The sequence below is a fragment of the Pholis gunnellus genome (assembly GCF_910591455.1).
Source record: "Pholis gunnellus genome assembly, chromosome: 23".
NCBI classification, from domain to species: Eukaryota; Metazoa; Chordata; class Actinopteri; order Perciformes; family Pholidae; genus Pholis; species Pholis gunnellus.
The window spans coordinates 12,388,230-12,412,539 of NC_136550.1; the positions used below are offsets into that span (position 1 = coordinate 12,388,230).

General features: G+C 42.5%; 3 protein-coding genes across 3 annotated transcripts; all 3 read left to right on the forward strand.

Moving 5' to 3' along the window:
* The first annotated feature begins 507 nt into the window (after positions 1-507).
* nectin4a (nectin cell adhesion molecule 4a) lies at positions 508-14,976 on the forward strand. The gene is made up of 11 exons (XM_079184872.1): positions 508-870; positions 4,783-4,977; positions 5,505-5,672; positions 6,622-6,900; positions 7,378-7,495; positions 10,413-10,567; positions 10,672-10,831; positions 11,177-11,252; positions 11,550-11,612; positions 12,459-12,638; positions 12,775-14,976. Exons 1-11 carry the CDS (start codon positions 816-818, stop codon positions 13,162-13,164), a joined length of 1,839 nt encoding a protein of 612 aa, XP_079040998.1. The 5' UTR covers positions 508-815; the 3' UTR covers positions 13,165-14,976.
* Positions 14,977-15,699: 723 nt separating this feature from the next.
* On the forward strand, positions 15,700-20,758 carry LOC306714958 (ubiquitin thioesterase OTUB1-like). Its single transcript, XM_079185154.1, has 7 exons — positions 15,700-15,786; positions 16,989-17,050; positions 17,482-17,580; positions 17,750-17,868; positions 19,115-19,199; positions 19,655-19,849; positions 20,167-20,758. Exons 1-7 carry the CDS (start codon positions 15,741-15,743, stop codon positions 20,362-20,364), a joined length of 804 nt encoding a protein of 267 aa, XP_079041280.1. The 5' UTR covers positions 15,700-15,740; the 3' UTR covers positions 20,365-20,758.
* A 421-nt stretch (positions 20,759-21,179) lies between these two features.
* On the forward strand, positions 21,180-22,835 carry cskmt (citrate synthase lysine methyltransferase). Its single transcript, XM_079185273.1, has 2 exons — positions 21,180-21,405; positions 22,131-22,835. Exons 1-2 carry the CDS (start codon positions 21,318-21,320, stop codon positions 22,805-22,807), a joined length of 765 nt encoding a protein of 254 aa, XP_079041399.1. The 5' UTR covers positions 21,180-21,317; the 3' UTR covers positions 22,808-22,835.
* Positions 22,836-24,310: the final 1,475 nt, after the last annotated feature.

The following is a 24,310-nucleotide window of genomic DNA, read 5'->3' on the forward strand; positions in this document are numbered from 1 at the left end:
AAAAACATGATTAACTATTCATTGATGAGGTGTTGTAGATGGCGACATTTCATTTGGAGATTAAATGGACCAAAGGTGGGCAGATTTCATCTTATTCCCGTGATTTAGATTGTGAAAATCTTCATAGTGTCTCAATGGTGCTCACCCTAATACTTGTAATTATCCCATTCAAAATTAAAGGATTAATTTGTTTTCCTGCCATGGGAGGGAGCACCTCTTGTTTTGGCACCAGCCTAGTGTACAGCAGGCTATTATGATATCCAGCCTGCGTCACTTGCACGCTGTTTTAACTGACTTCTAATGTCTGCCTTTCACCTGCCTCTCCTCTGAGCAGAGCATGTAAAGACGAGAAAATAACTGTCAAGTTGCCTCCACCGAACCGGATCGGTGACTTTTGGCGCAGAAGTGCATGTGTGTGCGTGTGTTTGTGGGTAGGTCTGTGTGTGTCTGAGAGAGAGAGAGAGAGAGAGAGAGAGAGAGAGAGAGAGGTGTAACTCTAACAGGTGTATCTCAAACAGGTAAAGCTGCTCCTTCTTTTTTTCTGAAGGGCAAACATGATGGCGTGTGCTTGACAAAACAACACGCAACCAAACTGAGAGGACTTACACGTTCCACGAGGACTGAGTTTTTACAGCTATAACATATTCCTCACCCGGGACGGGACTTTGGAAGGGATCAAGGATGGAGGCATGACTCCGCCTCAGTGCTTCATGCATGCCTGCCATTTAGGATACCATTACCTGGACTGATGAGCTTCATTTCAGTGGTGAAATTGTCTCAGCTTGTGCACAGTTAACAGTGACTGCCCGAGGAGAATGGCACCTCTGCCGACCAGACTGCCTGTGTGTCTCTGTGTCCTCTGGATCTTTGGTAAGACGGCTTTCTATGCGGTGATATCATGCATAAATACAGTGTTCTTTTTTTTTATTTTTAGAGTGTACAGCATGTCTGTGTCTTTGTCCTGTCTGGTGTCAGATGTGATATTCCTTCAGGGTCATGGCATGCAAGCAGTTCTCAACAACAATTATGTAGTGACCTCATTGTAGGCTGTTTCATATATCCCTATAATACACCTACACCCTATAATAGGCCTGTTCATGATACCATTGCAACATACTGAATGGTAATGTTTAGAAGAACATTACGAATCAAGAAAAGATAGGTATTTAAGATGTAACCTTTAGTTTTCTTGCTTAAGGAAGTCCTCCAGCATCTCATGCATATTCACAAGCCAGGTTCTGTACACTCGGGGCACTGGACCCGCTTGTCGTAATGGTAGACTTAGCTGGAGCAGTGCTGTTACAGAAAACACAACTGATATTTCTGGAAAAACAGGTTGCTGTTGATCAATTCTCCTCTTGTCTGATTCAGGGAACCTGTGTTCGTGGCCTTTCTAGTAAGATTGTGTGTGTGTTGTAAATGCAGTAGGTCTGTCTACTGTTTTGAACTTCAATATTCCACACATTAGTAGCTGTGTTGTAACCTTGTATTCTTCATTCAACATTAGGCGTTCTTCATCACATTCACGTGAATCATTTTATGAGCCTATTACTTATCAAAGAGTTGAGGTTGATACGAATCTGCCCAAAATACAAATACTTACACAATGTCAGTGTGATAGTGACAGAATGATAGTTAACAGAAAAAAAACGTTTTTAATCTTATACATGAAGGCAGATATAGGTGGAGTGTTACTGCAGTAATGCAGCGCAGGCAGATTCTACGGCTTAAACCTCAGGGTGACAAACACACCACGCATAGCCATGGAAAAACACACACCTGTCTGCAGAGTACACTCATCAGGTCTGCTGGTAAATGCATGAATCACATACCCACTGACATATCTGAACAGATTCTCCTAAATCTGATATTGAATCGACACCTGTAAGAACTGCTCAGTATAAGACATGCACGCACCCAAACCTGTGAACGTGGTACAAGTTGCGTTGGCTGTTTTGGAAAGACTGACAATGTTTCCACGGGAAATCCGTGTGGATCATTAAAACCCAGTGTGTGACGGACAGTGTAATGCTCTGACTCACATGTTCTGTTCACACATGAGATCTTTTACATTCGTGTTGTCAAAACTGTATTAACTGACTTTTTCCTCTTACATCACCATGAAGTTCACATGTGTGGTTTTCAGTGTCTCAGCAACATTTAAACATTCATTTCCCCCTCAGGATGAACTGCTTTAGCGCTGCCTTTAATTTTTATCTAGCGCCATCTTCAGCTAAAGATTTCAATATGTCAAATACTTAGACTTCTGACTTGGATCCTTCAACCAACAGTTCATGGGATTTCATCTGATTTTGGGTTATTGCAGAAAAGAAGCTCCAAACAAACAATTAAAATTAAAGCCTCCGTGGTCTTATTTAGCCACTTGTTAGCCGCCTTTTTTAAAACACGCAAAACCTTCAAATTCCCGGGATATTTACTGACATTATCTAAGTTGCAGAACAAAACTTTTAAATCTCTTAAGCTTGTGTTAACCACAGACTCACAGAAAAATCCATTAACTTAGAGACGAGGGAACAACTCTGCCACGCATATTTGCAACTCAATAGTGACTTGCATACTTTCAAAACTAGATCTTGATCAAACAATAGTGAAACTGAAAATATAAACTTGTGAAAACAAACCCTGTAAGTGATTAGTAGAGAACTAATTCAAACTGCTGTCTGCACAATAACTATATTGCTTGTAATGGCAAACAAGTGATCAGAGATAAATATTTCAAGGGGCACATTTTTATTGATTAGCTCATCTTGGAGGCAACTGATGAGAAGGCCCGCCCTATTGCATCTCAGCTTGCATACAGAGGGTCTGTCATGTTGTGAATTGATTTATTATTAGTGTTTGGGAGTAATCCACCTGCAAGCTGTTTTCCTTCAGTGTCAACAGTGTCATGGTCATCAGAAAATTGCACCCTCTGAAAGGGAATCAATCACCAGCAACACCACAAGGCTGATGCCAAGAGCAGTGATATAGTACCGTGATGATGAATCACCTGTCCAGGCTTTAGGTGTCAAGCATTCCACTCATTTGCATAAGCAGAACTTTCACGACACCGAATTTTATTTTGGCAGCGTGCCAAGACGAATGTCCCCCTGAGAGTTGCAAACAAACTCTTGCAGTTCCTTATAAACCATTCCGTGCAGGTTGCAGGAATCAGCATCTCGTGACTGCCTATTAAGTGTGTGTGCACTTCACCAGATTGCTGGAGGACGGCAAAAGATATAATCTGACTCATTGTAGTTAGTCTACATCAAACAGAGGGGGAGAAGAGCAGCAAAAACTAAAAAAAGAAAAGTAGAGATGCACGCTAGCGTTTGTGGTTTATAATGTTGCATCGTGAAACACACAATACACACTGTGTGTGTTTTGTGTCTTGTGTGTTTCCTGAGGCCTTGAAAGGCTCACTCTGTCCAGACACTGAGGTAAACCTCAGTTAGTTTGCTGTGAAAGCCTATCTCGAACAACGAGTTAAGCAACATATCTTCCCTTGTGCTTCTTCTGATAGACAACTACTTGTCTCTCTCCTCCCTCCTGTCCGTCCACTCTGTGTGGACTCTCTAAACCCCGTCTGTGCTCCTCTTGGCTTGAATTTAAATGATTTCAGTCTGAATATGTATTGTCATACATGCTGTGATATTTTCACCAAATTCGATCTGTAGACATTCAACTTTTTTGAACACTGTGTATCCGTATGTCATGAAACCATAGGACTGAAACTTTGAAACATTAAGAAACACAAATCTTTTTTTGCTCTCCTGTCTCGAGAGTGGGAGGAGGCCCTTAATGCTAAGCTAATTCGCTGCTGGCTGTAGCTTCATATTTAACGGACAGACATGAGACTCTAAAACTCAAGAAGAAAGCAAGCAGCATTTCAAACTTTTCCTTTAAAGTAAATCCTTTAAAGTGCTCAATACTAAATTCCGAGCACATCTATTGCCTCCACACGGCTCTCAACATGGAGACGGCTGAGATGGTGGCTAGCAGCTAACGGGGCCAACAGCACAAAAAGTGCAAACAAAAGCAACAGTGCTGACCGAGCCGACAATGTTCTGGAAACTGGAGGGTGAGCGCTACGCTTCTATATTGATGTTATCAGCCGTGAACGCCGTATGAGCGCAGTGCAGAGCGGCGGCCACGAGTTAGCCAGTGAAGCACGCTCACGTGCACTAAAAGGCACTCGCGGCTGGCCCGGCTAAGTAATCAAAGCACAGAGGAACTCAAATAACAACACACACAGAGGGAGAACAACTTCATTCCCTGCTCAGGTAGACATTACTACACTATATCTTTACAGAGCTAATAGTAGTTTACTGCTATAATTATGCTCCGAATGTCGTAGCGAACCTTTAATTAACTACACCGACAAAGAAGAAGCTTGGACCAAAGTGAATGTGACTTTTTTTTTTTACTCTACGCAGCCTAGGTCAGCAAAGATAAAGGCTAGACCACATTCTTCAGTGGGAGGTGCACATGATTTTGTAATGTTCTTCCTCGTATAGCTACTCTCTTTTGAATTAGCAAATGGCGTTATTTCCTGACCTGCTATTTTTCCTATAGCTATTGTGATTGTAAGTAACTACAGGTTCAGACTGTAGGTCAAAGGTCACTTACAGGGATCTAGTAGAGCTGGAGGGCATTTGGTGTTGAGTTCAGCGTCACTGGACTGCACACTGAAACAAGCCAATTTCAGGATCTCTCATATGACTGATTTCAGATCTCTTTCACATTCGATGTAATTACTTACCTACTCCTCCCTTCTTTTAGTTACAGTGATATGCGGAGACTTTGTGGATCTCCCTCCAAACAATTCCATACTCTCCCTGGCAGAGGAGGAGACCGTCCTGCCCTGTCGCTACCAGCCAACTGGTGAGACTGTGGTGCAGGTCACCTGGTACAAGGAGAAACCCGATGGCAGTAAGGAGCAGATCATCCTTGCACACCCTACTAATGGACAGACAGGTCAGTTGGTACCGTGGCTCTTGTGGCATTCTCTCTGCTGCATGCTCGAAAAAGCTTCTTAAAGAATATTTTAACACTTAACAAATTCCCCTGTCTTTATCATATAGCACTCGATCTTCTATGCTCATTACAGTGAGCACATATTCTCGTGGTATTACAAGTTGATTTGTTAGTTTCAGTTCACAACTGCTCAAAAAACTAGTAGCGCTTAAAGGCAGCGGTTTAAAACCATCTAAACGATTTAGGAACTGAAGCTTACACCCATTGTGAGTGTGATACATGCCGGATAAGACCCTGAACTAAACACCCAGAATGTACATGTAATCTTCAGTAAGAGTGCAGGCATGTGTATGGAACTGAAAGTGACAAAAGAAACCCTGAGGTCTGTTTTGAACTTGCTGGGCCTAATTTTTTGTGTCACATCCAATCCTTCAACACGTGGTCTTTTAACTCTCTCCCTTTCTCACACTCTCTCTCTCTCTCTCTCTCTCTCTCTCTCTCTCTCCATCTTTTCTGCCTCTCTGCAGCGTTCGGGACGTGGTCTCGACGCGTGCGCTTTAAAAGCAGCGAGCCCACCGTGGACTCGTCTCTGGTCATCATGAGCGCAGAGGTCTCTGATGAGGGGAAATACATCTGCCGCATCATCACCTTCCCCTCCGGCAACTTTGACAGAGGGATGTCACTCACCGTGTGGAGTGAGTCCCTTCCTCGTGGCCACACAATAGAAAAAGAGTCGCTCTGTCTGTCACTGCAGATGCAGAAGTGCCAATATGTCGCTCAAGGAGGAAAACTGATAGTAATTGCAAAAGACTTTTCAGTCAAAGGGGAAACCAATATGACGTGATCCACATATTCTAAGACATAATGAGTTTTACTACAGGCTTGATAATAATATAATATAATATAAACATAATCACCTATACATGACATATCTTTCTCAGACTAGACCAGGGGTACTCAAATACAAGTTGGAGCTGTCCACTTGCCGAATCTATTTCCAGGGTGTCAAAGTGTCCTGGAAGGCTTGATTAAGCAAGTCATAATAAGATTCTAAGAACTCAATAGAATTAGTCTTTCTCAGTCCACTCATCCTTCAGTGCATGTTTTAACCGTCAGCCTCTCTTTTCTTTGCATGGCTAAACATGCCATTTCAGTTTTTCAACCTGGACTCGATCTTTTTCTTTATAAATAACAAGTTATGTTAGCTGACTAGTTTATTTCTAAAGTAGTTTAAAGGCCCCAGAAATGTTTTATTCTCTGTAGCATTACATGTTTATGATTAAAGAAGTAACAAGCACAGTTAAAGGAAAACAATATATATTATTATAAAGTTATTATTTAACACTTACAAACAGGAAACACTTGACATCGCCTATTTCTTACTGAGCCCCGCCCACTTCAAACTAATGAGAAAAGCACAGACAAAAACACAAATAAAGAGATCCCTCAGGGGAAATCACTAAAATACTTTATGATTCTGAAGAAGACTGTGTTTGTGTAGAATAATGACTCTTAGACACTGATTGAGAAAATATTTGTACACTTCATTCTAAGTGTGCATTCAACACCAACTGCTAATTGTGTTGATTTATCATCATTGTCTTCATTCTGACCAAACATTGTAACATCCCCCCCACCCTCCAGCCGTTCCTATCTCCTCCCTGGACCCTGTGATTCTGGTGGAGGGACAGCCCTACCAACCAGCCGCTTCCTGTCGCTCTGTAGCCCGCCCGCCTCCCCGCCTCTCCTGGGACACCGACCTGAACGGCCAGTCCGTCGATCGTTCCTCCGACAACGGGGCGGTGTCCTCGCACTACTCCCTGCACCCCCTGAGGAGCATGAACGGAAAGAAGCTGGACTGTCTGGTGTGGCATCCGACTATGACGGGCCCCCGCAGGCTCAGAAACAACTTGGTGGTGCACTGTGAGTATTCGTCAGAATTATACAGAGCAAGTGCTGCATTATAAAACAACAAGGTTTGAATTGGTCAAACATTCAAAACATGCAAAGATCAAGCAACTGTTTCAACATTGGTTGCACTTTCAGCTTTACTTCCTGTTTTCTTTTCTTTTCTTTTTACTGTCAACTTCACTTCAAAGCAGGAAGAGACTTCATAATCACTCTTTATATTCTTATATTCATTTGCATTTCTTCACCATTTTAAATTCCCTTTCCGCAAAAAGTCTTAAAACCCTAATACATGGCCATTATGTGCTCACAGGATATTGTCAGGGCCCTATGACTATGAACCTCGGCTTTGTTGCTGTATACTTGATTACATTCATCAGAAGCTTGACCGTTCAGGCTCAGCTATACATTCGGCCCTGGTCTTTAGTTTTTTTGTTTTACCCTCCCGTGCCTCAGCTAAACATGCTGATACATTATTTCTCTTCCTCCCAGATCCCCCGCACGCAGAGGTGTCTGGCTACAACGGAGACTGGTCCGTGGGTTTGGAGAATGCTGCCCTGAGGTGTGTGAGTGGAGGAAACCCCGAACCACAGAGTTTCACCTGGATCAGGTACAGTAGGACCCGCCTCCTTCTCCGTCTGTCTGGTACTTGTGTGACTAACTCTGATGTGTCTGGTCACTGTTACTTTTCTCGTAACTTAACCCAGTAATTAGACCAATTATTTTGCTGCAATTCCACCATTCAAGGGTACAAATGGGATGTTCAGTCACTCAGGTCATCCCCGTGGGCCAAAGTCAATGCCAGACGAAGTAAAAACGCCCCCAGGTGACTGTGGTGTTTCTATTATTTCTCCAGTCCTGCTCTTCTTAAATGTAACTGTGTGCTCCAGACTAGACGACGTGTCTCTCTCAAAAAGCACGTTATTCACTATAAAAATGTGCTGTATCATTACAAAGTGCTGAGATGGGGACCAATTGTGTCAATAAAACAAACATGTTGTGTCCATTGCTCCACCCATGTTAGCTGTGGGCCAATAGAAACTCTGATTAGACTGTGACACACAGCAATAAGTTTAATATTTTTGATTTGGTTGCACTTAATGAAAGCAAGCTTTGGTCTAGGTTGAAATATCAGAATATATATATAGAATATATAAGGACTGTTCATTTTCTGAAAGCTTTTAAGACCAATTACTTACAATGTAAGCTATAAATGCTGAGTCCAAATGCGATTTGAATAAGATCAACCTCCGTTTAAAGGTATATAACAATGCGGATTTCCCCACTGTGGGACTAATAACGAATTATCTAATCTTATCTTGACTTGATTCAACTTGAAATGTGTTTCTGTTTATCACTATAAAGTATTTAAGTTGAAAATATTTAGAATACAAATAGTTCCGAGAGTACAAGTGGTTATAAGCATATGCTTAACCTGTGCTATGGTTAAGCGGGAGTCCGTGGAAAATGTTGTCCTCTTTAAGGGGTCCTTCGCCCCAAAAGGTTTGAGGAAACCTTAAACAACATATTCAGAATCAATTACTTGTTATTGTATCCTCGTCATTTACAGACTACACTTTAGGTTAAAATAACTTTACAGTGTAGTGGAGATGGTTCTCCACCCTTTCCACGTGACTTAATCAAACAAGTCCTGGCATTGTCACGTCCTGATTCGGCATGCTTCAAATGGAAACTGACAGTCTCAGATGTCGCGTGTGTCATGTAAAAATGCAGCATATTGCTTTAAACCCAGACGAGGGTTTGACTCAGATGCCTGACTTCTTCTGCTTGAGTCACCTTGTGTCATTTGTTAGCCGTTTCCTTTTGGTGCATTAAGATATTCTCAGGGTGTGGCGGAGAGTTTGGCGAGAAAAAAAAAGATTTGAGCCACAAAAAGTGACTGGAAGTCTCCCATAGAATCATGAGAAGTGACAGTTAGGCCCCAAGGGAAGAATTCCTTACACACAGATGGGGCGCTTTTAAATGTAAATGTAAAGAGCTTGGTACGGTTTCTTCTGATTTGATTTTGCCAGGTGATGATGTACATACTACTTGCTGTTAGTCACAGGAACACACCTTGGTAAAATGAGTTTTTGTGAGAAAGAGAGTTATGAGCAAACTCTCCTTACTCGTGCAGGTCCTTCACATGAACACACACACAGATACAAATGTGCAGCGGCTGCTGCAGTGGGCGAACCAGTTGGCTTTGTCAATAAAAGGCGGCGGGTGAAGTAATAGCTGGTGTCACAGTGTCCTGTTGCAGCTTGTCCCGAGAGCAGACAGATGAGACAGTTTCGCACGAAGGAGGGAGCTACAGGGGGATGAGACGAAAAAGCGAAAGGGATGAGCAGAGGTGAACTAGTGGGAGCAGGATTACAGAATGGTTGGGGTGGGCCGAGGGGCGGAGAGAGAAGAAAGAGGAAGCACAATGTGTAGATTTGAGTGAGATGTTATCAGGGAGCTGTTTCATGTGAAACCGACAGTTCCTCTTCTCTGCTGGTGGTAGAAGTTGGTGAATAGAAACTTAGGTTTGTTTCAGTGCATCTTATAAAAGTGGGAATACAGCCAGTGTTTCTGGGGCAATGCAGGTTGATCATGTTAATAGGCTGGGATTAAGCTCAAGTCATGCCCTCAAAACAACAACACTGAGGCAACACCCTGGACTGTTGCTCATCGACGTTTCCTACACATCTTGCCTGACTCACTCTGCCAGGAATTGTACAGTGGCTTCAAACAACTAAGGGCCATTGTTAAGATATTACTGTAAAAAGATTGGAAAACTAAACATTTTTTTATGTAAATGCAGAGTTACCCTCTCTCACTAATGTATCACGTGCAACAGAAACGAATCATAAAAGAACAAAAAGCAGAAATGGTGGTGTGGTCAGCATGAGCAACATGGCTGAACAAAGGAAACTGCACCACCTACAGAAATGGCAGCTTCATACGGGACTCTGTGCCGAGAGTTCAGAAAAAGACGGGGGTTATGTATTTTTTTGTTTTTGTGGAATTAAGCGTTTCCCATTTTTTGAGAGGGGGGAGTGGGGGAGGCTTTTCAGTATTCAGTACCCCACTCGTCTGGCTGGGATATGTCAATGATTCCCACTTGTTACCTAAGAGGATAAAAATGTCCTCTTCTTAAAAGTGCTTAAGTAGTTTTTTTTCTTGTGTGTGTGAAGGAAACCAGGAAAACAGCATGTATTTGCCCCATAGTGCAAACATGAGAAAATGCCTCAATCTGGTGGAAAATAGTGCATCTTGTAAAGCCAGAGCTCGAGATTAGAAGTCTGGTATAATAGAAGGCTTGGTCTTATTCTGTGACGGACGTTTTTATTTGGTTTTAGTGGGGATATTTTGTGAGTGTCTGTGTTATATTATAGGAGCTGAAGGGTGAACTTCCAAAATTTGAAAAACTCACAATCTTGCCAAAATGTATGCCATATGTGTTAACACAGACAAAAATGTAAAAGCCAAAATTGTCCCAAGTGAGGCACAGGGGTTAATCTTTGTCTTGTTTCTGTATGCAGAGTGGGGGGAGAGTTGCCGGAGGGTGTCATCCCCCACCCTAATGGAACACTAGCTTTTGGGCGACCCCTAAGCTTGTCAGATGGAGGCACCTACCAGTGTGTGGCGAAGAATGACGTGGGAGTAGGGAAGGCCGAGGTGGAGATTGGTGTGGGAGGTAAACGACAGCAATGTCAACATCACATACTCACTTTACTCTGAGAATAAATGTGTACATCCATCTAATCCTGCCAAATTCCCCACCGACTCTCCGTTTGACAGAAACTACCCAGAAGCAGATCACGTTTGAAAACATGCTGATAATCGTCGTGGGGGGCATAGCCGGGGGGCTGCTGATCTTGATGCTCATCATCGTCATCGCCCTCATTTGTCATCACAAGCGCAAGAACAAAAGGCTGGAGAGGGAGCTCACTGTGAGAAAGTATGTTGATTTCATTTATTTTTAAATCAAGATGAGATCAGACGAGATGAAACCTTAATGATCTCCGCAGGGAAGATTGTGCGAATAATAACAACTAAGAATGGAGCAAATCAGGGTTATTTAGCATATCACATCTGACAGTAACAACAGTAGAGCGTGTTAAGTTGAATTAGAGGAACACAAAGTGTGAAATTCATTTGATTAATGACTGTGTGTGCTGGATGTGCAAAATAAAAGCAAAAAATAGGCATGAACACGAAATAAAGACATTTAAATATGCAGTATGAACTACATCAAAACGTACACAGTGAAACATCTTTGATCTCTGTCTCTCGTTTCTCACAGTGAGGAAATAAGCACTCTCTCCAGGCAAGCGTCTTTCAGGAGAGTGAACTCTGTCAGCACAGACGCCAGAGGAACGGTACTATACTGAGTTAGTCTTTTCACACTGAGCATACTGTCCTACTGCAGCATGGTCTCCTGTTTTCTGCTGTGAGTCTGCACGACCTGAATCAGGCTGCCGGTCCCATAAGTTTCACACAATGGTTTATTCCAGGATCCTTATTTAGAATCTGTGCTGTGATGAATACATAATACTGTGGCAGTCAAATGATAACATCTTGTCTGTCATCTGTCACTGCTTCCAAGTGAGTTGGTTTGGAAGTTGTTGTTTTTCAGTGCCACACCTAATCCAGCCGTCTGCTTCTTTTCATTGCAGACAGAGGAAAACATCCCTCTGAGGGTGGAGGGAACCTTAAGGACCAGCCTGTCTTCCCTCGGGGTCAGTCTAAATATCTAGCTCTGCATGCTGGGCCAGGGCTGGGTGACTGATGCTTCACTGTCCAGATGCCAGACGGACAAATTCTAAAAAGCTAATTTACATATTGTTTTAATTTCGTCTATAGTGTCGTCATACTACTGACGTGAACCATGGTGTTCTGTAGAAGGTTATTTTCTCCGTTTATTATCGTGAGCTAAATTTTTCATATATGTTGACATACTTGTTTGTAGACAAAATCGACATTTTTGCACGTTGAGCTGACGTGCTGTGCACTAACGTCGTCCTTACGTGAGATACCAAAGACTTAGAAGCACTTGACTGGAAGTATACACATTTATTTTCCCTCTGGTAATTCCCAACTACGTAGTTCTTTATAAGAGGCATCTTGGAAGTTATTAGGACATTACTCAGAAATCTGAAAGTGTTATATAATCTTGCTCTGAATTCTAATGTAGTATAGTAAATGTCGTTTTACATGGGGAGCCCTTTTGATCTTGAGCTAGAGACAATATGTCTTAAAGGGCTCGTAGAGTTGCTACCACCATGAGCTAGGCTAGCGGTCTCCACATGTTTCCAGACTAACTGTAGCTTTATTTTCAGCACACAGATACAAGAGTGGTACACATTTTCTCATCTAACTCTAGCCAAGAAAACGCATATCCCAAAATGTTGAACTGTTGCTTTAATTGATTAATTAACATTAGAAGTAAATTATCTCAGTACGAGTTGACCTGTTAATACTGCTTCAAGTCACTTCAGTTTAAAATAAGGGTGCAGAAGACAATACAATCTGTGCATCTAATCGGTGAATGAGGGAATACTGATCAGTGTTTCCCGTGCTGACAGGAGCAGGCTAACTGCCGTGACAGCCGATCTACGCTCTCAGGTGGACGGGGAGCGTTTGACTACCTGGGCAGGCCAGTCCTGCACAACAACTCGCGGAGGGGACGAGACAGGCCCCTGGACAGAGACGAGGAGAACCGACTCAGAGTGGAGTCATACGTGAGAAACAGCGCTATTTCTTTAGTAAGTGTGTCTTTGTGCATGCGTATTAAGTGTCAACGCCTGATTGCACCAAATTGTGGAATGCATTATCAACCTCTTCACACTTACCGATAATGATGTTGCAATTATAAAGTGTGTCTGCTCCGGGTTTTTGCAGGAAACTCGTTTCCACCCTCCCCTCACGCCATCAGCCTTCCCAAGGGTCCAGTCTACTGAGATTGTAAGACAGCTGAACGGCAGCGCCATTATCCCAACAGATGGGGGTTCACAGCCAGGAAGCGTCGCCAAGATACACCAGCAGCCTCCTCTGAGCTGCAACTACCCACCGGTAACAGACGACGAGGATGAAGTAGATGAAGGTTTAGGGGGTCCCGCCAGTCAGGAGCATCCTGATGACCAGGACAGCGAGACCAACAGCTCCCAGGTGTCCGAGGCCCACAGTACACGCTACCAGCAGACTAATGGCACACTCAGACCCAAACCCCGGCCGAGCTCCACCGTGGGCAGTCCTCATGCCTCCCTGATCCACAAGGCCCAGATAGTTTAGCAGGCAGCTGGAAAATAACACGTGAAACTGCAACACTGGCCAGCTCTGGTCTTGGAGGTGGTTCAAATGCAGATACACAGGCAATGTTTGGTTTCAGTCAAGAAAACCATTGTGTGGTCAGGTACGAACAATCTGCATCTTGACTGCAATGCTGCATCTTTTTTATTGTGTGGGAACATGGTGCAATAGAATACAATCTTAAAAAGAAAAGGTCTACTCTGAAGCATCTCCCGGACACTTCTGGATGTCAAATGTCTGCTGGATGTTCTGCGATCAACACTGTGCTGTGTATTGCTCGGAATTACTGGCACAAACAAAGACAATGTCGCAATATTTCCAGTGCAGCTACTACAGCGTTTAATCGCAGACAATATTCCTTGCTCGTCTTTCGCAATCTGTTGCTCTGTAACGAACAGGTGAATGCAGCTGACATACTTTTTGTGTGGGGGGGGGGGGAATGTACAGTATGTTCGAATGTGTCGAAATGTACAGTAGGAAATCGACAAATTCAGGAGAAGTGGTGGAGTCTGTGGGAAAATTGGTACATCAGCAACGTGCATTGCAACACCTCTGTAAGGAGGGAGGATTCATGCTGTAGTGGAATTCAGTGTATCAGTAACTGTACCTGAGTTAGGTTCCCTTGCACAACACAGTTTGGGATCTGTTCCAAACCATGGGGTTGTTCCTGTCCTGCCACACCTGCAACAAGCATACCTCCACATTGTCTTTTTGTACTTTTGCCTTTGACTTTAAGCACGGAGACATTTTGGATCAGCTAAAGGCTTCATACAGATAAAACACCAACATGTGTCCTATACATGGAGTGATTTGGTGATCTGTAAATCTGCATTTGCATATCTACAAATATGCAAATGTTTTCTTTCAAAAGATACTTTTATATATTTTTTTCAAATCATCAATACAGTAAATAGTACAGCATACACATATAGCAGACGAATAATTAATGTCCCCTGTTCCGGCTGCTATGCGAGGATGGTATTTTTAACATGTAAAAAAATAAATATAGGTGTGTGTATATGTTGTGTACCTCCATGTAGGCACACACATAGAACTTGGATGAAAGCTGAAAAAGCTGCAACATGTTTGCAATGGTCATTTTAATTGTACTTTGTTTTTTTCTACCGATTGCGTGCTACTTTTGTGAATACATCTGGACTTTAACACCAGACCATAGAGACAGAGGAAGGCTGCCATAAATGTGGACGTAGCCGACTGTATCTGTACGTTGCAACATTTCTTCTGCCAAGACAAGAAGATGCCTTTTCCAAGGAGAATTTGACATAAACCGGTACAGATTTTTAGTATTGTGGCAAAACCAAACATGTATTATTTATCGGTAGATGAATAATAGTGGATACGTTTTGTATACATCAGTGTTGGGTTCTGTTACAGCCCCGATATGGGAAGCAAAGTGCCACAGGGAAAATATGAAAAAAATCACTTTTGCTTTTTTGGCAAATATGAAGTATTATTTTGTTCTCCACACATGTATTATACTTTATGTTATCTTCTGCAGATACAACACAAATATGAACCATTGCAAGTGGTGTTTTGTGTGAATGTGGGTTGTATTTGCTGTAGACAGTGCCCCCTGATGTTTACTGCTGGAAAGTGCAGGGACCTGAATGAGCCTGATGCAAAACGACAGAACTATGAAAGACTCTGCATTCCACTGTGATTCTGCAAAAAGGATCTTCCTGTCTGGATTTTCATTTATTTTAAGGGCTACGTATGGGTATCTGCTTGTATTGATGGGTTGGAAATAAATGTACATGTTTTTTGTAAAACTTTGATGCTAACTAAATCTATTTTCTTTTTTAAATAGGGGAAAGTACACTGACATTTATTCTGGCTTACCTGCAAATTGTTTGTTGGGACTCGTGTTGAACTTTTGCAGGGGTTAATGTGCCCTGGGCAGGGCCATTCTAAAGGACCAAATGAGCCGGGGCCTGACTGACCGTTCCTCAAACTCTAGGTGCGTAGTCTATGTGTGCAGTTTAAGGTGAGTTTGTGGTACAAATTAATTCAAGAAAAAACACCATCTACGCATAACATCAACTACAAACTAAAAAGGTATTTAAACTAGATTTTGACACAGGACCATACAAGACAAGAACATAACTAGTAATAATGTATGACACCACATGGCTGTTATAATTTTAGTTTTACCAAATAAACCCTGACCAAACAAATTTACACTTAATTCAATTACCACAAACCAATTTACAACAAAGCAAACACAGTGTGACCCCTAGGGGTCTGGGAGCCTTGGGGCAGTTGCCCACTTTAAGTTGCTGGTAATCCAGCTCTGGCCCTCAGTCCAGGCACCTCTTATTAAAGTCAGGTAAAGTTGGATGTTCAATTATAAGGTTTTTTTTAAGACTGTTTTAATAGTTGTGTTCAAACCCCATTGTGTTTATAGGGCCTTGACATGAAAGGATTTACCACTGTTAAAAACAAAACAAACAAAAACAAAAACACACAAATAAGACTCGCCCGGAAGTGTGTAATGAATGAGGTCATGCAGAAGGAGGAAACAGATCGCGATAGCTAAGATGGCGGAGGAGCAGCAGCAGGAATCATCACAGGGAGAGGTGGAGGGTGAGAGAAACAGTTCCAACATAAACTATCCGACTAACAGCGCGCTCATTTCTCTCGCAAGCGAAGCCCACGTCCCCACGAGTGTGTGCCCGGCGTTTCAGCCGCTGCCTTCTCCGCAGTGAAGGCGGTTGACATGCAGCGACGAGGGGGAGACAGAGGCCAGGGCTTGTTGGCTAACGTCAGCTAGCTACCATTGCTACACAAAGAGAAAACGCTTGTTTAGTTACTGACAGGGCAACCGTACGTGACAGTCCCAGAGTTTTTTACCTAAGGAAATGTTAAAACTATACGTTTAATATTAACTGTAGGACTCCCCCTCTTTGGTTGCGAACACGACCACATTCGTCGTGACGAGAATGTGTTTTGTTTACGCACAGGTCGAGCTAGCTGAACTGACTGATTGACGCTAGCTGGTGTTGTGGATTAAGTTGTTTTCGTGTTAACGGCTGAATATGGCTGAATCCGTGTGTGGTTGTGTGTGGTAACGACACGTGATGAAAACGGGAAGAGAACATGTAGTCGTCTTCGTGGATGCTTTATTATTGTCTTCATTATGTTAGGTTTTTAATACATAACGTGACCCATCTGATGGTTTTTGTTATTTACGTGAGTGTAATGTTGGTTTCACAGACAGGGGCAACTGGTATGTCTCTTTTTAATGTCAAGACAATAAAAGATAAATAAACAGAAACACATTAATATACAGGATTTTACACAACTTAATAAAGTGTCACCGAAGGCTCTAACCCTCTCTGCCACCGGTGAAGCCCTTTCTTTGGGAGCTGCAACATGTCTGCAGGTTGTTCCACCACCTGGAACCACACTGACCGATTTATTTGTGCATGAACTGAACAAAATGATTCAAGATACTTCTGATCAGTGCTAAATTGAGGCTTGTTTTTGATTTAAACAATAAAAAAATAAATCACCTTTGCAACAGGTGTTGCGGGTGCATTGATGATGCCGTAGGTAATCCAGCTGCATTGTTTAGGTTACATGGGTGCATGTCCGTAGTCAATAGTGTACTTTTCAGATTTTTGCAATTGTATTGGCTGTATTATAAATCTGCAGCACTGATCTTATTTCATTCCAACACTATAGTGATGGTTCCACTGACATTTAAACCTGACCAAATTTTCCATTCTGATATGCTTCATAAACACGGGCATTAACCTGACGCCTAATTATTCTTTGTCTTTCAGGAGGGAACTGCCTCGCATATGATGAGGCCATAATTGCTCAACAGGACAGAATTCAGCAGGAGGTGAGATATATCTTTTTATTGAGGAGCGGAATAAAAACATTCCCAGATTCAAGTTATTTTTCAGTTTTTTTCTACGTTAAACATTCGGAAATGAGTAGATACAGCTGAACTCCATAGAAAATGCTAATTATAATAATAATAATTCTGATTACTGCTTTTTAAACCTGCCCAGTATCTAATGACATTGACCGTGACCTGTTCAGAAAACTATACTATTCTGCACAGCTGTGACCCATTAATAAAACAAGATATTTTATGATACGAACATGATACATACAAAAATGAAATGTATAAATGCATAGCTTTTTTTTGGGTCTATATTGTAACCTTTGTTCAGACAACAAGAAGAGCCTGCTCAGGACAGACGCACCCATGAGGGACGTTTCTTACTGTGCACGCCCCAATTATTTATTTTTTGTGTTGGTATCTAGATAGCCAACAGTAGCCCCTTAGTGTCGGACAGACAGGACTTGGCGGTGCTGCAGAGGGAGTACGCTGAGGAGGACTCAGTATATCAGCTCAAGATCAAGGTCAGTCAATCCGCACCACCTGGTCTGAGGTTACTGCGCCCACATCAGGGTGCATTTCCTCCACAGTCCAGGGTGTCTTTTTATCCAGAGCAACAAAACAGTATACTTACATACCCTAATACTCTTTTTGCATTTGATTTTGTATCATTCTTTTCTGGTTTTGCTGCAGGACCTACACAAACAATACTCGTACATTCGCAAGACACGACCAGATGGGAACTGTTTCTACAGAGCCTTTGGCTTCGCACACCTCGAGTCGCTGCTAGACGACAGCAAAGAACTTCAGAAGTGAGTGTCCCAGTTTGTGCTATAGTAGCTATTGGCCTCTCACACTTATGTCATTTTGGTACATTAAAGTCTGTATATATATATACACACATATACACACTGCCGTTCCAAAGTTTGGGGTCACTTAGAAATGTCGTTGTTTTCCCTGAAAACATACATGAAATGAGTTTAAATAAGAAGAAATGTCATTGACAAAGTTAGAAATAATGATTTTTAATTGAAATAATACTTTCAAACTTTGCTTTCATCAAAGAATCCTCCATTTGCAGCAATTACAGCCTTGCAGACCTGTGGCATTCTAGCTGTCAATTTGTTAAGGTAATCTGAAGATATTTCTCCCCATGCTTCCTGAAGCACCTTCCACACGTCGGATTGGCTCGATGGGCACTTCTTGCGTACCATACGGTCAAGCTGCTCCCACAACAACTCAATGGGGCTGAGATCCGGTGACTGTGCCGCTCCATGACAGACAGAATACTAGCTGGCTGCTTCTTGGCTAAATAGTTCTCACATAGTTTGGAGCTGTGCTTTCGGTCATTGTACTGTAATGGAACCCACATCTGCTGATGCTCCAAATACTTAACTAGTCCAAAGAAGGCCAGATGTAGTGCTGCTTTAATCAGCACAACCGTTTTAAGGGTTTTCTGATGAAATGATCAACTTGCGTTAGCAAACACAGCTTTCTATTGGAAGACTCTGTACGCCTATGTAGATATTTAATATAAATGTAATATAAAAATCAGCTGTTTACAACTACAGTAGTCATTTACAACATTAACAATGTCTACACAATATTTCGGATCAATTTGATGTTATTTTAATGGCCAAAACGTGCTTTTCTTTCAAAAACAAGGGAATTTCTAAGTGACTCCAAAGTGTGTGTGTGTGTGTGTGTGTGTGTGTGTGTGTGTGTGTGTGTGTGTGTGTGTGTGTGTGTGTGTGTGTGTGTGTGTGTGTGTGTGTGTGTGTGTGTGTGTGTGTGTGTGCGTGCGTGCGTGCGTGCGTGCGTGCGTGCGTGCGTGCGTGCGTGCGTTTTAGTTTTATACAAATCAGTCACCGTACCAGTTATGTATGCGGCCACTTAACAACTAGGTGTTGTGTTGTTGTCTGTTATGGTTGAAATAATGTGTGTGTGCACTAGTCTTTGTTGGTTTGTCCTGTCTTCACTGTTCTCCGTGATACTTAAAATCTAACCAACACTATGGTGGCTGCAATATGCTCAGGATTATTGTATTTATCTCTACAGGTTCAAAGCAGTTGCGACTAAAAGTAAACTGGACCTGGTTAACGAGGGCTTCACTGAGTTTACCATTGAAGACTTTCACAACACTGTAAGTTTCTTGGACAAGTGAAATGACATTCATTGTTTATTGCAAACGGACAAACTTCAATGCAGACTTTTTCCCTTAAATTCTGAAGGAGCAAATAGAATGTCAATTTTCACAAAAAAGACAATAGGTTGATTTAACTACACTGTCAATGTCGATATCCTGATCAATTTGAGTTTATATGTGCTTGTTATTATCAGTTTAGATGACAAGTTGTGTGTCTCGATATGACTTCAACACACTACAATTCTATTGAAAGGCGATAAATGATCACATTGAATTATCGCACAGTCCTACTCAAAGTACGCACAGTATATCTTGTCTCTTGTTGAATTAGGTTTGTGACGCTGTTAACTGTAATTTGCTCGATGCCCTGCCAACTCTGAATGGTCAGTAATTTGGCAAGATGGACACGTACGTATCAATCTAAATGATGTAACTAATGTCTTTCCTCCAAGTTCATGGACCTGATCGAGCTGTGTGAGAAACAGCCGAGCCTGCAGGAGCTGCTGAACTCCTTCAACGACCAAAACGTGTCGGACTATGTGGTCGTGTACCTGCGGCTGCTCACCTCAGGCTACCTGCAGCGAGAGTATGGTTTCTTTCAGCACTTCATAGAGGGAGGACGCTCTGTCAAGGAGTTCTGTCAGCAGGTAGGTTTACTTCTAGTTCCCGAGAAACATATCTGGGTCTCATAACCAGTGTCTTATTTAGCCAGTTTGTGTTAAAGCGTTAATAGAAAAGATGGTCACCACCTTGGAAAGTGTCACTGTTACACTTGGTTTTAGGGGCGTGCACGCACGCACATATTAAAATAATGGATCAATATGTTACACAGCATATGAAGCTTTGCGTTGCATAAAAAGAGTACAGTCGGCTAACAATGTAGAATAGATGATTGCAATGTTCAGTATCTAACCATTGAAGCTCTTTGAATACATACTGACACTTGATGTTTTTCTTTTTCAAGGAGGTAGAGCCCATGTCTAAAGAAAGTGATCACATTCACATCATCGCCTTAGCCCAGGCCCTAAACGTATCCATCCTGGTGGAGTACATGGATAGAGGAGAGGGAGGAACAGTCAATCACCACGTTTTCCCTGAAGGCGGCGACCCACGCATCTTCCTCCTCTATAGACCTGGCCATTACGACATCTTGTACAAATAACACTCCTAACCACAGCCCACCTCATTCTCCTCCTGCTGTACGGTACAGCAGTGGGTTAAAAAAATAAATAATTCAGCAGCCACGTTGATGAAGCAGCATACATCTGTGTATAACACTACGCTCATGTATTTGAAAAAAACAAAAGATAAAATCACATTACATGCCTCCCTTACCCCTCTCGCCCCAAACTCCCAAGTCTATCCTCAGTCATCACAAAATGGTTAATTAAAAAAACTTTGGAAAAAAATAGAAGTGACTCCAGGCATTTAGAGTTGTACAGGTTTTTTTGATTTTTTTTTTGTGGTTGTAAATGTTATCTACTTGCTTTATGTTGGATTCTTTTCCTTTGTTACACTGCGTTTCATTGAGTTTTATTAAAGGGATTTACATCTTAGTCCTTGTCTTTTTTCTATGGAGTCAGATTGAAGTGTAACAAATGATACGATACATTATCATATCAATACTTTGAACAGCAGTGGAAAAATAGAATTGCTGTTGGCGAGTTAAACGGATAAAACAATGACTTTGTTAAGCATAATGAAATAAATAGTTCATTACAATTGTATATTTTGATAGTGTGGCTGTGCCAGGCACGAATCCCACCTATAAAACTGCATTGGTTACTTGTTCACATTGCGCATCTATTCAATCAGATGCACGGTTTCAGTGCATGGATTATTCAGCAACAGTGTGCATTGTTTACTGAAATTACGACAGGAGAACAGTTGCTGTGCGTACACTTTGTTTACACCTGGATTCACACATGCGCAGGACGCGTCATAGCTGTCCCTGCGTAAACCTCTTCAAAGATGGTCGTCTACTATGACAGCAGGCGCTGTCTCGTTGCCGTTTTCGTGGGCGCCAATACTCGCTGCTGGTGCCAAGAAATGTGGGCAGAGTGAGAGCTCTTTCGTTGGACAACAGTGAAGACGAACCAAAGTCGCTGAGGGAAAATGTCTCCGTTTACAAAGTCGCTGACTTTGTCGGGTGTGAGAATAGCTGCAGCGTGTGCAGCACGGCGTCAGTACTCCTCTATGACAGGTGGGCTCACACCTAAACGTATCACCTGTAATGCTCGATGGCTGCATTGACTGCATGCTTCTGTGTCGGTACTGTAACAAGTAACACATGGCGGAGCTCTGCAGGAGCTCCAGTGGGTTAAGCTAGCTCTAATGTTATATGTAGGTCATATATGACTAGCATTAGTCGAATACTGATGTAGGAAGTTCTCGTTTTACTTCAAGTGAGTTGCCGGTATGTGCACTGATGTCTTAGCTAATTGTCGCCGATATGTTAGCTACAGAAGCTGACCATAAAGTAGCACTTTGTTGTGCAACAACGTCACACTCAGTTGCTAGCTTGTTAGCGACACCAAGCTAATGCAGTCTAATATAACACAGCCTGGATACATCGACGCATCTATTTAACAGTCTAAAGATGAACTGACCATTATAAAGTTTATAATGCAGGACCGTTGAGTGCATGTTGCTTTTTTATTTTAATGAGCAATGTGAATCATTTGAGTTTGTCAGCTTGGTAGGTTGTCTTCATGCCGAGCTTAGTGGCTTCTAAGGACCCAAGAAAAGGTCTTAAATCATATATTAAAAGAAAAGATATTTGACACATTAAATTGATAGATTTAAAATTTACTTGAGCATAAAGTCCCTCCAAATGTGACAGAAGGATGGAGGCATTAAGGCAAGTTGTATCTGTGTTTTACTGCTAATGTTCACTCACTAACTAATCCCATCTGTGTTTCTGTGTAGCTGAACTGATTGAAAACATGGATAAGAAAGCAACCTGGGACCGCTTCTACACTGAGAGCAGCAGCAGGACAAACGCCTTCAAACACTTTGAGTGGTTCTTTGGCTTCGATGCTGTCCGGGACTTCATTATGCCCCTCTTGCAGACCAAGCCCCACCCAGACGGTTTGCTCCAAGTCCTGGATATGGGCTGTGGCACTTCTGCTTTAGGGCCCTGTATTTACAGACACTCTCCTCTCCCGGTCCGGGTCACTTGTGCAGACATTTCCCCCATAGCTGTGCGACTAATGCAGGAACAAGTCCAAACCAAAGCCATTCAACCTCACAATCTTTCCTCTCGGCTGGAGTTCGTAGAGCTGGACTGCACACAGCTCCACAAGCACTACGGTTGTAGCAGTGTGGACCTCATAGTTGATAAGGGCACCACAGACGCCTTGTTGAGGTCTAAAGAAGGGAAATGGAAGGCCAATCTGGTGCTGAAGCAGTGTTTGAAGGTGTTGCGGAGCTCAGGGTCTCTGCTCCAGTTCTCTGATGAAGACCCTGATGCCAGGCTGCTGTGGCTGGAGACCGAGGCACAGGAGCCGGGGGTGATGGCAGCAGATGTTGGGGTGCAGGAGGTTGGGGAGCTAAGGGGAATGACTTACTACTGCTACCAAGTGACTCCTCGCTCTATTGTATAGCAACTTTCTTCATCTGGATGGTGATAATATTAAATGAGTAAACTACTGAACTGATTGTAAAAAGTAATTGATAAGGTACACAGACAGAGTGTGACTTATCCACCAAGCTGGACCTCCACAGTCCGACCGCAGAGACAACAAGAGATTTACTACTTATAAAGTAACCTGAAGGTAAAAAATTACCTCTTTATGAAATGATAAAAGGTCCAATTCGGGTGTGTTACAATTACTTTCACAAAGCTGGCAATACAGACAGCTTAGTACAGTTAGTGTCCTAACCCTCAGATCCTCCACTTTCAGGTAGAAGATGACAAACCACTTAAACTGTCTGAGGAGTTAGAGGGAGGTCAGAGACTTTCTAGTGGGTTGGTGGTTTTGCCCGTCCTGGCTCTCTGTCCCTGTCTCCAGCCCCTGCTCACTCCCCAGACCATGACCTCTCCTCTCACTCCCATACCTGCCCTCCTCGGACCATCCACTAGATGTCCCGGGACAAACTTGCCAGTCCTGGTCACATGACATCCCCTCCCACCTACACACCTGTTCCCACTTTCCTCATCAGACCTGCAGTTTCTAGAAAACACACCTAAAGATTTTACTCTACTATATTTTTGGAGTTTTACGATAAGTAATTGTTCTTTGTATATAAGAAACATTTCACCAACAAAGACCACGCTTCTTATGATTGCAAATTAGTTTGAAATAACATACATCACAAAAAACATAATAAACAGGAGAACTGACTCAACCGGGAGATAATTGACACACTTATACAGGTAGACACAGGTTCAATCAGGAGAAACTTAATTTACAGTGAACAAATACATTTATTAAATTGTGCAGTGTAAAGTTAAAATTGTGGAGAGTTGACACTGGGGGGGTGTTGAAGACAGTAGGGGCAGGCTGAAGATTTTACGGGCATTCTACACTTGTTAGTCTTGGACTCATCATTCACTCTCACATGTAGGTCCACCCAGTGGAGGTGCGTTATATGGCAACAGTGCTGAAGAATAACACTAGTGGGGTTACACCACGATTGCATCAGATAACCAATTCTGCCCCCCAACTCCTCCACATGCCCTCCACCACAGCGTGACGCGTCATTAATGTCTTGTCATCTTCGCTGTCTTTGCGCGCTTTTCATGTCAAGGACACCCCAGTGGAGCACAGAGCCAGGTTTTGTCCCGTGCAGCAGTTTGTGAGTCTGCCGGTCCACCCATCCTGTGAATCACGCGAAGCAACACGCACCCTGAATAATAACTCTGTACTGGCATCAACGCAACAGACTCGAGCTCTTTCATAGCATCTCGGTCATTTTCAGAAATGCTATTGTACAATTGCTCTGGAAAAAAAGCCACAAGCTCTGCAAAATTAATTCCAGCCCAATTTCGACACGTCCTCGTCTGGCTAAAGATTACTGAAGAAATTCCCTCTGACTTTAAAACGGAGCAGAAATGAAACTTGTGTGTAATGAATCACCATCAGTCTTATTTTTCTAAGAAATTA

Excerpts from the sequence above, each read along its gene's own strand:
- LOC306714958 (XM_079185154.1), top strand. The coding sequence starts at position 15,741 with ATGGCGGAGGAGCAGCAGCAGGAATCATCACAGGGAGAGGTGGAGG. Across the intron at positions 17,869-19,114 it reads GACAGCAAAGAACTTCAGAA|GTTCAAAGCAGTTGCGACTA; the intron begins GTGAGTGTCCCA and ends TTATCTCTACAG. Across the intron at positions 19,200-19,654 it reads TTGAAGACTTTCACAACACT|TTCATGGACCTGATCGAGCT; the intron begins GTAAGTTTCTTG and ends CTTTCCTCCAAG.
- nectin4a (XM_079184872.1), top strand. The coding sequence starts at position 816 with ATGGCACCTCTGCCGACCAGACTGCCTGTGTGTCTCTGTGTCCTCTGG. Across the intron at positions 6,901-7,377 it reads AAACAACTTGGTGGTGCACT|ATCCCCCGCACGCAGAGGTG; the intron begins GTGAGTATTCGT and ends TCTTCCTCCCAG. Across the intron at positions 11,253-11,549 it reads GCACAGACGCCAGAGGAACG|ACAGAGGAAAACATCCCTCT; the intron begins GTACTATACTGA and ends TTTTCATTGCAG.
- cskmt (XM_079185273.1), top strand. The coding sequence starts at position 21,318 with ATGTCTCCGTTTACAAAGTCGCTGACTTTGTCGGGTGTGAGAATAGCT. Across the intron at positions 21,406-22,130 it reads TCAGTACTCCTCTATGACAG|CTGAACTGATTGAAAACATG; the intron begins GTGGGCTCACAC and ends GTTTCTGTGTAG.